General features: G+C 43.9%; 1 protein-coding gene across 14 annotated transcripts in view; it reads left to right on the top strand.

The window, feature by feature from the left end:
• VPS13D (vacuolar protein sorting 13 homolog D) overlaps window positions 1-12,516 on the top strand; it is a 253,463-nt gene that overhangs the window by 22,503 nt on the left and 218,444 nt on the right. For 13 of the 14 annotated variants that reach the window (XR_011433300.1, XR_011433299.1, XR_002806312.2 and 10 more), the window contains exons 11-19: window positions 924-1,025; window positions 1,162-1,363; window positions 2,125-2,304; window positions 3,442-3,572; window positions 4,407-4,482; window positions 4,912-5,082; window positions 6,096-6,226; window positions 7,512-7,644; window positions 9,486-11,696. Coding sequence is in view for 10 of the 14 variants with exons in the window: in XM_014737614.3 (XP_014593100.3) it covers window positions 924-1,025; window positions 1,162-1,363; window positions 2,125-2,304; window positions 3,442-3,572; window positions 4,407-4,482; window positions 4,912-5,082; window positions 6,096-6,226; window positions 7,512-7,644; window positions 9,486-11,696 (3,337 nt within the window). In the remaining 4 variants the exon portion in view is untranslated. Of the gene's footprint in view, window positions 1-923; window positions 1,026-1,161; window positions 1,364-2,124; window positions 2,305-3,441; window positions 3,573-4,406; window positions 4,483-4,911; window positions 5,083-6,095; window positions 6,227-7,511; window positions 7,645-9,485; window positions 11,697-12,516 lie in introns of those variants that run through there. The other variant, XM_023635758.2, reaches the window with a different exon arrangement.

Raw genomic sequence — 12,516 nt, 5'->3', positions numbered from 1 at the left:
ACCTCGTCAAATGCCATCACACTGAGGGTTAGGGCTTCAACATGAAATTTGTGGGGGGCACATTCAGCCCATGAGAGCACCCCACTGTGCTGCCCGACAGCAGTGCTGAATCCCTAGGTATTCCTGCCTCTCCTGCCGGCACCCAGAGGCACGACCCACTCTCTCTGTTAATGCTTTTTCACCAGTGTCAGGCGTGGTTACTGACAGGCACCTTGTGGACAGGATGGAGTAAACCAGACACTGTTTTGGATGGTTAAAGGCCCAGGCAAAGACATGGAGGGAGAGAGAAATCTAAATTATAACTGAGGTGAGCAAGTAAATGCAGAGCCTCTCCTTTTACTTGATGTTAGGGTATAAGAAACAGTTTAGGCTAGCTCATTCTACCTTCTGCATCTTTGCATGTAGCTGGCTACCACTGTTCTCTCCTAACTAGCATGAAACAAATGAAAATGACCACTTCCTTGCTGATGTCCCGTATGAAACCAAGGAGCCGGAGGCCTGCATACTTATGTGGAAACCTGGTCCTCAGTTTCCTCAGCGGAAGTGGGAAGAATGCTACCTGGTCACCGGCTGTGACCAGCTGAGGCGATGCGTGTGAACGCTCAGTGCTGTGCAGAGTTCAGCGTGTCATGGCAGCCCCCGTGCTTCGTTGCCTGTTTGCATCTGATGCTGTGCTTTGTGCCCTCTGTGCTTGTGATCAGTTCAGAGACCAAGGAGAATCTGCCACGGCTCCATGGAAAAGCTGTTGAAACCAGAAACGTGGCGATCATGGGCTGTCTGTCTTCACTGTCTTTTGGCCTTCGGTGGAAACGTTGGGGGTCAGATAGGTTCTTTCACGGTACTATGGTGGTTGTGAAGGTGGCCAGTTTCTCTGGAGCTGTAATACCTGTTTTGTTTGTTTGTGTTTGTTTCCACCCAAACAGGAAGAAATGTGTCGAATTGAAGAGGAACAGAGCTTTGAAGAATTGAAGATTTTGCGTGAGCTGGTTCATGAACGGTTTCACAAACAGGAAGAACTGGCAGAGGTGAGAAATCCTCTATGAGGAGGTGTGTTGGGACCCAGCACTCAGTGCTCCCGAGGGGGACAGAGAATAATCAGTGGCATTTCACTGCTTGTTTCTGTCTGTGGCGCTCAGATTTGCTCGTTTTTGGTTGACACAGAGCCTGCGAGAGCCTCAGTTTGGTTCTCCCGGAGACTCTCCTGGAGACCCCGAGGCCGGCGGAGGCAGCGGGATGCTGCAGTACCTGCAGTCCTGGTTCCCCGGCTGGGGCGGCTGGTATGGGCAGCAGACGCCTGAAGGGAAGCCAGCGGAGGGCCTGCCCGCAGAGCAGCCGGAGCAGTGGACTCCGGAGGAGATCCTGGGTACGCGGGGGCTGGCCTGCACCTGGCCTGGCTGTAGTGGAGGGAAGCAGTTGGTTTGTGAAAAGTCATCTCTTTGTGAAATGGCCTGCAATATTGTTAAATAAAAAGCGCAGACGTTTGTAAACAGTCTGTCTCCTGGTCGTAGAGGCAGAGAGAGGAGGTTTGGAGAGAGACTTCATTTGCAATTTCATTGCTAAACATGAATGTTAGTAGTACAGTTTCAGATAGATCTGAGTGGCAGCGACTGGCAGAGAAATACATTGATCAAGTTCAAAAGTTTTAAACCGAAACTTGAATACCAGTGCAGAGCCACCCTTTAGACCCTTGCTGTCCAGTGTAGTATCCATAACCACACATGGCTATTTAAATTTAAGTTAATTAAAATGAAATACAGTTAAAAATTCACCTCCTCAGTTGCACCAGCCACATCAGCCACACGTGCCGTGAGCTCTCCAAGCCATTGTGGTGAGTGGCCGCTGTGCTGGGCAGTGCAGATGCCGAGCATTTCACTGGACGGGGCAGTGCTGTTCCAAACCGGGCTTTATTGTGAATCTTCACGTCCCCCTGGCTTGACAGTAAGTTGATAAGAGCCCTTGTAAAGCAGCTGGGGTCATTTTACATTAGTGAATAAAACAGTCACCTTCGACTTTGGAGTTCTTCCCTAAAAAAGGGAAAAATAGTTAAACAATGCCAGTGTGCCTGGTGGTGCTTTTGCAGTTTTCCTATGTGTTTTCGTAAAGTCTTGTCTTCCTCACGTTTAGGCACCGAGGAGTTTTTCGACCCCACTGCAGACGCCTCTTGTTTGAACACGTATACGAAGCGGGATCACGTCTTTGCGAAACTGAACCTGCAGTTGCAGCGGGGAACCGTGACTCTGTCACACCAGGAGCAAGGGACCCCCCAGACAGACGAAAGTGCCTTCATGCAGCTTGAGTTTTCAGGTACTGCCCCAGAGAACTCGCTGAGGCTGTTTCTCTCCCTGTGAGCCGGTGTCCGGTTGAGTCTCATTATTTGCGGTAGTTGTATCCTAGAAAGTTGCCGTGAACCCTGGATTATGAAATCCTGAACCATTGCCCCTCGGGGAAATACGGGGTTAGGTGCCTGCGAGCATCTGGTCACAGCCTGCCTCTGTGGGTCAGTACAGAAGCTTGTTTATGAGTGCTCGTGTTTACAGACTCCTATTCAATACATGCTGTCGATCATTAATTTTGGACTCATGGCTGCTGCGCTGTGACTGACGCCTGAGCGAAGCTTACCTGCTATGAGTGTTTTCTCGCTAAGGCGCCACAGCCCTCTTGTGCTAGATAGTGCTTCAGCACTATGCTTGGGGGCCATTTCAAACAGCGAAATCACCAGCAAAAAGCACAAAAATGTAAAAAACTTGGCGCTAAATAGACCACGCAAAGTGCACTTACGTCCAGGCTGAGAGCTGCCACTAGAAGGCAGAGTGTTGCCTCGTTCAGCTTCAGCTGGGAGCATGCTCATCAGGTCACTCAGGTTTTTTGCTGCTCTGCACGTGTCCTCGGAAGCGCCGCAAGGATTGATTTTTGGGGTTACAAATACATTTTAGAAAATAGGTGAATTTGCAAATACAGAATCCACGAATAATGAGGATTGACTGTATTTGACTTCTTTTTGTGACTTTGAATTAAAGCTGTATAAATAAGTACCCAGATGTTGGTTTTCTCTTCTCGCACATGTTTTCGCTGCAGTCCGTAAAGGAGCTGTTTAGCTGAGCTTCGTCCATAGGTTAAACGCAGACGACCAGGCACAAGCCGGTTTGTTTGACTTTATAGGCTTGAGAGCCGAGGGTATCAGGAACTTAGTGTGAACTAGCAGATAGTGTAAGATTCATTATAAAGTGCTCTGTTTAAAATTCATTCTGCCGGGACACTTCTAATAATCCTCATGTGTTTATGTAGATAGATTTACATCGACATATGGATAGGATTATTTTGTTCTAATTTCAGGGCAAAATAGTTCATGCTATCTGATAGTCTTCTGTAAATTGTTATATCTAATGCTTTTAAAACACTTTATCATGGCGTAGTATCAACTCTCATATTTATTTTTTGTAGATGTGAAACTTCTAGCAGAATCTCTTCCTCGAAGAAACTCCTCCTTGCTTTTAGTCCGGTTGGGTGGACTGTTTCTCCGAGACGTGGCCACAGAAGGAACTATGTTTCCTCTTCTGGTCTTCCCTAACCCAGTACGTACAGCAGTGGGACGGCCCATCCGTTCAGGGTGTTGATGAAATGAGGTCTGTTTGAGGAAAGCAATAAGGAATATTAACTTGGTTCGTTCTGACATTTGGTTGTTCTGAGACAGAGGCTGAGTAAAAACAAACTGGACTTGGTCGGTTTTTTGAATTGTTAGAGAGTGAGTGTTGGTGGGATCTGTGGCAATGCCTTCCTCCCCTCCTGTGTCGTTGTAGCCACCAGGGAATAGTTTGCTCTGATTTGGAAGAAAATGCCGTAAGCATCACTATTTCCTGCATTTCAAGGTCAATGTTGGCATTTCGTCTCTATCTGACAGTCATTTTCATGCATTCTGACCCTTAGTCACTGAAGGTTGTGTCATTTTTCCAGCGTTCCAAAGTTTTCTATAGATAGTAATTTTTTATGTGTAAGATGCTTTATTAATTAGAAGATCTCTCATCTTATTAAGTCGGGAAGGATACAGTCATAATAGTTGGAATATTTAGCCACTGAATCTGTCCATAATTTTTTGGCGAGGGGGGTTGTGGGAGGAGGAGAGGGTGGGAGGGCAGAGTGGGTTTGAAAAGCCGTGCACATTTACTGTTCATTTAGCAGTCATTCATTCATTGTGCTGAATGCGAAGTAGCACACTGTCCATACTGGGCTGGGAAGAAGGCGCAGACTGGAGGGGTCAGTCTGCAAGTCCTCAGTAATCTGACGCCAAGCGAGTTGTGGTTGGATTGTGCTCAGTGAGAGTGATGCCAAAGGGTAAAACATGAGTGTGTGTGCACAGTGAATCGACCCCTCTCGCCCTGACCTTTTTGCATTTTGTGTGTGTTTAATAGCAAAAGGAAGTTGGCAGAGTCTCACAGTCTTTTGGTCTCCAGACAACATCTGCAGACAGAAGTGATCATTACGCTGGTAATTTGTCCTGTGTTCTTAAACTCATCCTTAAAAATGTGCTGATTACAGATCAGTAGTCTCGGTCAGCAGAGACAGAAGGAGTGTGTCCTGTTTTGTGCCCAGTGGTTTGCTGTGTGGGTCCATGTTTGATCTGGAGACTGCCTTGTGCCCTCTGTGAACCTGTGTGTAACCAGGCAGCCTCGCAGGGCCTCGGGGTCCTGGGTTTCCATATTTGGAACGAATGCAACAACCCAGTCTTGAGGATTCCTGTTGAAAATTAAAGAGTCGATCCTTATTAGGTTCTCTATTTTATAAAATTTTCATAAATGAGAACTAATTGGAAAATAATTTAGAAAATGTCATTTTTCCAGAATTCCTTACAGGTTATTAAGAATAAGGTGATTGTTTTTGCTGTGTTCCATTTTCTTTCTCTGGTTCTTTCCTTAGCTGCGGATCCAGATGACCCAGTTTTTGAGATGCTGTATGAGAGAAATCCAGCACACAGTCATTTTGAGAGGCGGCTGAACGTCAGCACGAGGCCCTTGAACATCATCTATAACCCCCAGGCTATTAAAAAAGTAGCAGACTTTTTCTACAAGGGAAAGGTCCATACCTCAGGTTAACTTTTTTGTTTGTTTGATCTTATGTTACTTTCTAAAGACATCTTTTTTGTCATTTCTAGTGCTCTGGACAGGGGTTATTATACATCCAGGTGACCTGGTGGTGGCAGAAAAGGCCTGTGGAATAAGTGAAGAGGGTTGTCCCTAGTTATTGAATCAAAGCAGATGTCCTTGGAAAGTCGCTTTTCCAAGAGGAATCAATATCTTTGAGTATTTTCTCTTTCTTTGCCTCTGTTTAGCATACATTTTAAAATACTTCCCTTTCCATTAGGATGGTGATTTCCTTGGCTACCCAGGATATTTTGGGCCAGTGAATTTAGGAGGAATGTTCATGAATTTCATTCTAGATGACAGGATCAGTGGTCTGTTTTACTTGCTGCCAAGTCAATGATGCAGGCGTGGCCCTGTGCAGGCCAGCGCAGGGTGAGCAACACGCCCCCGCACCGTTGGTGTATTGATGCCTCGCTTCGTTCCCAACAAAAGATTGAGGCAGGGTGTGCAGAGAAGACGCTTTTGTTGACAGGGAAATTGGTAAAACAGTAGTACTTTCCTAAATGTGTCCTCTCTCTCCATCTTTATAACAATGAAGCTGATTTCGTTTTGAGTCCAGTTTTTGAGTCTTTTCATGTAAACAGTAGCTTTATTGCTCTGTCACTCAGAAAGTAGAAGGCATTTCCTTCTAAATTCCATTTTCTCTTTCAATGTGATGTCACACTTTTAAGGACTTTGAAATGTGATCGTTTGGAATCTTTCAGAAAATGGTTCGAGAAATTCTAGTAACTTAGGCACCCTTCCCTCACGTGCTGCCTTTCTTGCCATTGCTGTCCCTCACCCATCTTTGCCTCGTTCCTGGTACCCTTTCTAGTGCCGGGTCAGGTTGGAGTAAGGAACTGTTCTGCAGACTGTTTTTTAGCTTTGGTGGAAATTCTTGGTGAGAAAAGATGTTGCAGCACTGTCTTCCACTCAGCCGTTTGAAAATCCTGAGTCTCCTGTGTATTTCCAACCTTGCAGGTTTTGGTTATCAGTCTGAACTTGAGTTGAGAGTGGCTGAAGCTGCCCGAAGACAGTATAACAAACTGAAGATGCAGACCAAGGCAGAAATCCGACAGACTCTCGATCGTTTGCTAGTGGGTGATTTCATTGTAAGTGGACATACAGAAATACTCTTTTTGGGAGCAGGGCAAGCGGAAGGCTTTCTTTTGCTCAAGTTCTTTACCTACTGTAGGTAGGCGTGCTTGTATCAGTTACACTGATTAAGTAAACTGGAAATATGAGATCTTTATCAGCTAGCAAAAAGTAATATCTCCTGTCTTTTGCAGTCAGGGTTTAACAAATGAAAACAAATGACTGGGACTAGATCATGTTTCTTCCTTGTACCCATCTTGGAACACTCAACACGCATCTTTGTTCCATTTTCTAGACCTGATGCTTTGTAAATGATTCACTTAAGAACATCCCCTTTTCACTTACTGTTATCAGAAGGAAAACAACTGGAATGATGATGCCCCAGATTCGATTCCAGGGTGTGATGGTCACTTTGTGCTGCTAAGTGACCAGCTGACATGAGGATGCCCTAAACAAGGAGAGCAAAGAACCATCTTAACAGTCCCACACCACTCGGTTTCTAACACTGTGGCGGGGCGGTGCGCTCCTGCGAGCGGCAGTGGGTGGGGCGGTTAGGGTGTGGCTTCTTCGGGGCAGCGCAGAGCCAGGTGGAGTGAGAGGGCGGCAAGGATGCTCAAAGGGAAAGGTTCAGGGGATGTAGTGTGGAGTGGGAGCATCAGTCCTGCTTTTTGTTTTGTGTTCCAGCACAAATTACAGCAATTAGTATCCTCTTGTTATCTTAGACAAAGAAGTTTCCTTTTGATAACATTTACATAAATTAGCTTTTACTACATACATATAATTGAGGTTAATTTTAGTTGTAGGGAAAAACAGTTAACAAATTCTTGAATTGGTGTATATTTTATATTTCAAATGTCAAAGCTTATGTTTTTCACTAAGATATGTTGGCATGGAAGTTCATGGTTCCCATTGTCCATGAATAAGTAAGAATATTTGGATTTCTACATTTATTTAAATTCCATAATTTCTGCAATACTTTAAAGTATGAAGTCCTATAAATTTAGAAACAAGATTTTTCTTAAACCGTGGATCATCACAGTCAAAGAGCAGACAACTCTCCAAACAAGTAATTTGCTAATTTTTTTCCCACCTCAGACATTTGCCTGTGGTGATGTGTCAAATCCTCAAGCATCTGATTCTACTTTTGTTTTAAACTTTTGGCTTTCACGCCAAAAACCGTTAAGTTGTGCCGTAATCCTAGGTTTGACTTTCAGAAAGGCTTGAGCCCTAACTGATAAAGCTGTCCAGTTTCAGCAGTTATAGTTAAAAGTTATTCACTTGGAGTTTATTTTCTTTTCACAGGAGGAGAGTAAACGGTGGACTGTGCGACTAGATATCTCTGCCCCTCAGGTGATATTTCCTGATGATTTCAAGTTCAGGAATCCTGTCTTAGTTGTTGTGGATCTAGGAAGAATGCTGCTGACAAATACCCAAGGTATAGCATGAGTGTGCAGTAATGGAGCTATCTATGCTTAACCATGTAAAGCTTAAAAAAAAGTTCATATGACATTGTTTAGCTCCGGAGTTTACTTGTTACTTTGTTATAGTAGCTCTATTGAGATACATTTTAAAATGTACACTTCACTTGTTTCTGGTATACTGATAGAGTTGTACAACTTCACTGTTATCTAATTCCAGAACATTCCATCATCCCAAGAAGAACCCCTAAAGCCATCAGCAGTCAGTCTCCATTACCCCATCTTCCAGCCCCTGCCAACCACTAATCTTTTATCTCTGTGGATTTATTCACTAATCTTTATATCTCTATTCTGAACATTCATATGAATGGAATTGTACAATGTGTTCTCTTTTATGTCTGACTTCCTTCACTTAGCATAATATGTTCAAGGTTTATGCATGTGGTAGCATGTATCAGTCCTTTCGTCCTATTTGTGGCTGAATAATTTTCCTTTGTATGAACATACCGCATTTTTGTAATCCATCAGTTGGTGGACATTTGGGTTGTTTCCACTTTTTGGGTGTTATGAATAATGCTTCTGTGAACATTCACGTATAGGCTTTTGTGTAGACATATATTTTCAATCTCTCGGGTATACTTCAGCGTGGAATTGCTGGCTCATATGGTGACTTTGTGTTTAACATTTTGAGGAACTGCCAGATTGTTTTCCAAACTGGCTGCACCATTTTACCATCTCACCAGCAATGTATGAGGGTTCCAATTTCTCTACATCCTTGCCTACACTTGTTATTATCTGTCTTTTGGATTATAGCCGTTGTTAGGAGTGTGAAATAGTATGTCATTGTGGTTTTTTCTTAGTGTTTCTTATGTAACATTTTTTATTTTAATAAACATTATTTCTCAGTTCTTAATTTCGGGAGTAGAGATTTAATCTCCTTAGGGATACTAGGGGCATATATAAAAAGAGACTCCTGGAAGGTAATTTCATTACTATTTTTAGATCCAAAAAATATTCCTTGTTTACCTTGAGTTGGGAGGGAAGAAAGAGAAGATTCAGGGGGTAAAAGAGATTGAGGAGACTTATCAAATAATCTCAACCTTGTGTTACTTCACTGAGAAGACCCGAAATAGAAGAGGGTAGAGGGTTTGAGCAGAAGTGGGAAAGTTTGGTGCTAAGGGAATTAGATCTGAAGAGAGGCTCATACAACCACAGCAAACACCTACTAGAGTTTATAGAAGATGAACACGGAATAGAGACATAGGCATCCGCACCCCGTGGTGTGTTTTAGCTCTTGTCTCGGCAGTGCTCGGTTGCAGAAGAGAGGGGTTTTGAGTGTGAACTCTGGGGCTGGAACGTGACGTAGTGGGCAGTTCCTGCTTGCCCAGCCCTGACCTAGGTCCTAGGGGTATTGTGTTGATTAAGACACGTGAGACCTCTGTTCTTTGGGACATTCGAGTGGGAGGAACAAAATGAACACACAGACAAATACAGGGAAAAGGTGAGCCAACAGTTGTGGAGAGCCATGCAGGCAGGGTTGGTGCCAGCAGCTGCGGTGGGGAGGGAGGGCTGGGCTGCAGGTTATTGAGTTTTGCACCCTAACCTGTGTTCTATGTTGGCAGCTCTCCCTCTTTTCTCATGTGTGGATAGTTTTACTCTTTGTGCTTTGATTTCCAAATTAATAGATGATTTCACACTAAATAAATAGTAAATACAGAATGTTATGCTTAGAGTTTTCATCCATTTATTTTTTTAAATTTGGGTTGGTTGATTCTCTACTTTTCTTAATTATTATGTTAAAGGGGAAAGGAAAGAGCGAGCAGACATATACTTTAAATCTTTTCGTTTTTATCTGCAGATGACTCCAAGAGGAAAGGTGGGGATGGCTCAGCATCTGAAGAGAATCAGTTTAGTGATGATGAATATAAGACCCCTCTTGCCACACCCCCTAACACCCCACCTCCCGAGATAAGCAGCAGTAATGGGGAGAAAACACCTCCATTTTCTGGAGTTGAATTCAGTGAAGAGCAGCTTCAAGCTCATTTAATGAGCACAAAGATGTATGAGAGGTACTCCCTGTCATTTATGGACCTCCAGATCATGGTTGGGCGAGTGAAGGACAATTGGAAGCATGTCCAGGATATTGACGTGGGACCAACCCATGTGGTTGAGAAGTTCAATGTTCACCTACAGTTAGAACGTCGATTGATTTATACTTCAGATCCCAAGTACCCTGGAGCTGTGCTCTCTGGCAACCTTCCAGACTTAAAAATCCACATCAATGAAGATAAAATATCTGCGCTAAAGAATTGCTTTGCTCTCCTGACCACCCCAGAAATGAAGACTTCTGACACTCACATTAAAGAGAAGATTTTTCCCCAGGAGGGACAGCGGGGAAGTTTGCAGGACTCCGTGATGAATTTAACGCAGAGCTTTGTGACGTTGGAGCAGCATACCCGGGAGGTTCTGGTGGAGTCCCAGCTCCTCCTGGCCGAGTTTAAAGTGAACTGTATGCAGCTTGGTGTTGAGAGCAATGGCCGGTACATTTCCGTGCTCAAGGTGTTTGGTACCAATGCTCACTTTGTGAAGAGGCCTTATGATGCTGAAGTCTCCCTAACCGTTCATGGTTTGCTCCTGGTGGACACCATGCAGACATACGGTGCTGATTTTGACCTTTTGATGGCTTCACATAAGAACTTGAGCTTTGATATCCCAACAGGAAGCCTCCGGGATAGTAGGGCCCAGTCTCCTGTCTCTGGATCCAATGTGGCCCACTTCACTAATGCTGCTACGCTGAATGACCAGTCAGCTCTCGGTGTCTCACTGGACAGAGTTCTCACCAAAGAACAGGAGTCCCTCATTAAACTGGAATATCAGTTTGTGAGTTCAGAGTGTCCATCGATGAATTTGGACAGCACTCTCCAGGTGATTTCCTTACAGGTGAATAATTTGGATATTATCCTAAATCCAGAGACAATTGTGGAGCTGATTGGTTTTCTTCAAAAATCCTTTCCCAAGGAAAAAGATGATTTGAGTCCTCAACCTTTAATGACTGATTTTGAAAGAAGCTTTAGGGAACAAGGAACTTACCGATCTACATATGAACAAAACACTGAGGTTGCAGTGGAAATCCACAGACTTAACTTACTGCTCCTTCGGACACTAGGAATGGCAAATGGAGAGAAATATGGCAGAAAAATAGCAACAGCCAGTATAGGTGGCACCAAAGTTAACGTCTCAATGGGTAGCACATTTGACATGAATGGTTCTCTTGGCTGTTTGCAGCTTATGGATTTGACACAAGATAATGTTAAGAGCCAGTATGTCGTCAGCATTGGGAATTCCATAGGCTATGAAAATATCATGAGTGACATTGGCTACTTTGAATCTGTCTTTGTCAGAATGGAGGATGCAGCCCTCAGTGAAGCACTGAGTTTCACATTTGTTGAGAAATCTAAACAGGAGTGTTCTCTCAACCTCAAGATGGCTTCCTTGCATTATAGCCACTCTGCTAAATTTTTGAAGGAGTTGACGTTGTCCATGGACGAACTGGAGGAGAATTTTCGAAGTATGCTGAAAAGTGCAGCCACCAAAGTCACCACGGTCCTCGCCACCAAGACAGCCGAGTACAGTGAGATGGTGTCGCTCTTTGAAACTCCAAGGAAGATGCGGGAATCCTGTATCTTAGAGGAGAACGAAGCATGTGGGTTTGGCTTAGCTGCATCCCATTCTGACACCGTGAAGCTAATCTTGAACGTGAACATCGAATCCCCGGTGGTCTCTGTCCCTCGGAAGCCTGGGAGTCCTGAGTTGTTGGTAGGACACTTGGGACAGATATTCATCCGGAATTTTGTGGCAGGAGATGATGAATCCAGAAGTGACCGTCTGCAGGTGGAAATCAAAGACATTAAATTATATTCTTTGAATTGCACCCAGTTGGCAGGCAGAGAGGGTCCTGGGTCTGAAGTAGGCCGGACATTTTGCCCTCCTGGGTCGGCCAGCGCCAACAGTCAGGAGGAAGCTCACTTCACCCGACATGATTTCTTTGAATCTTTGCATAGAGGCCAAGGTGAGGAACATGTCTTTTGTCTCATTTCGTTTAAAGATTCCAAACCCAGCTCATGTAGTGCTTTGCTTAAAACAACAATAAAAACCTTTTCTTTTGGAATTGTTCCCAGTTAATATTTAAGAAATCAAGGTAGAATTTTAATAGAATGCTTTACATTAGGTTGGTATGTTTGCAGCCTTTTCCATTGAAGGCCATATTTGGCAAAATAAGAATTGTTTTTTTTAGGTGGCCCCCTTTGAAACTGGATGAGTGCACATTTACAGGGATGCTGTTAGAGTATTATTTAATTTGGTCAAACGCACCTAACTCTTTCATTCCTGGGAGGTAGATGTTTCTTAGTGAAATGTTGTAAGACAGCTGGCATAAATAGAATGTGAATTTAGTGTGTGGATGTTCTCCTTTTTGTATTCTGCCATCCTCTATAAGGAGTTGGTCTGGGGTTCTGGGAATAAACTGCCTGTCTTTGTGTTCTCAATCTGATCTGCTAAAACAAACAGTTCAATCTATCAGTCTTGGCCTCTGCAGAAATCAGGTAAGCCCTAGCGTGTGGCTTTATTGATGAAGAAAGTAATGCCTTTGCAAACTTCTTCTGTGATCCTCAGATGTTAATGCATCAGCTCATTTGCTTATTTACCGAGAGATTGCTTTCTCTGCTTGGGGTAAAAGTTCTTCACTTACAGCTATATGTTGTCCTGGATTCTGACTTAGGCCCAATAAGAGGGATTCGTCTGTATCTGAAAGCTGGGTAAGGATGAGCCATTTGGTTTGGAAAACAGCAGCCTGGGAGCCTAAGAGAAGCTTAACATAGCCCTGCCTGGAT

Source organism: Equus caballus, chromosome 2 (assembly GCF_041296265.1).
Source record: "Equus caballus isolate H_3958 breed thoroughbred chromosome 2, TB-T2T, whole genome shotgun sequence".
NCBI classification, from domain to species: Eukaryota; Metazoa; Chordata; class Mammalia; order Perissodactyla; family Equidae; genus Equus; species Equus caballus.
Note: the sequence above shows the minus strand (reverse complement) of the source record. Positions and strands in the feature narration are given on the sequence as shown.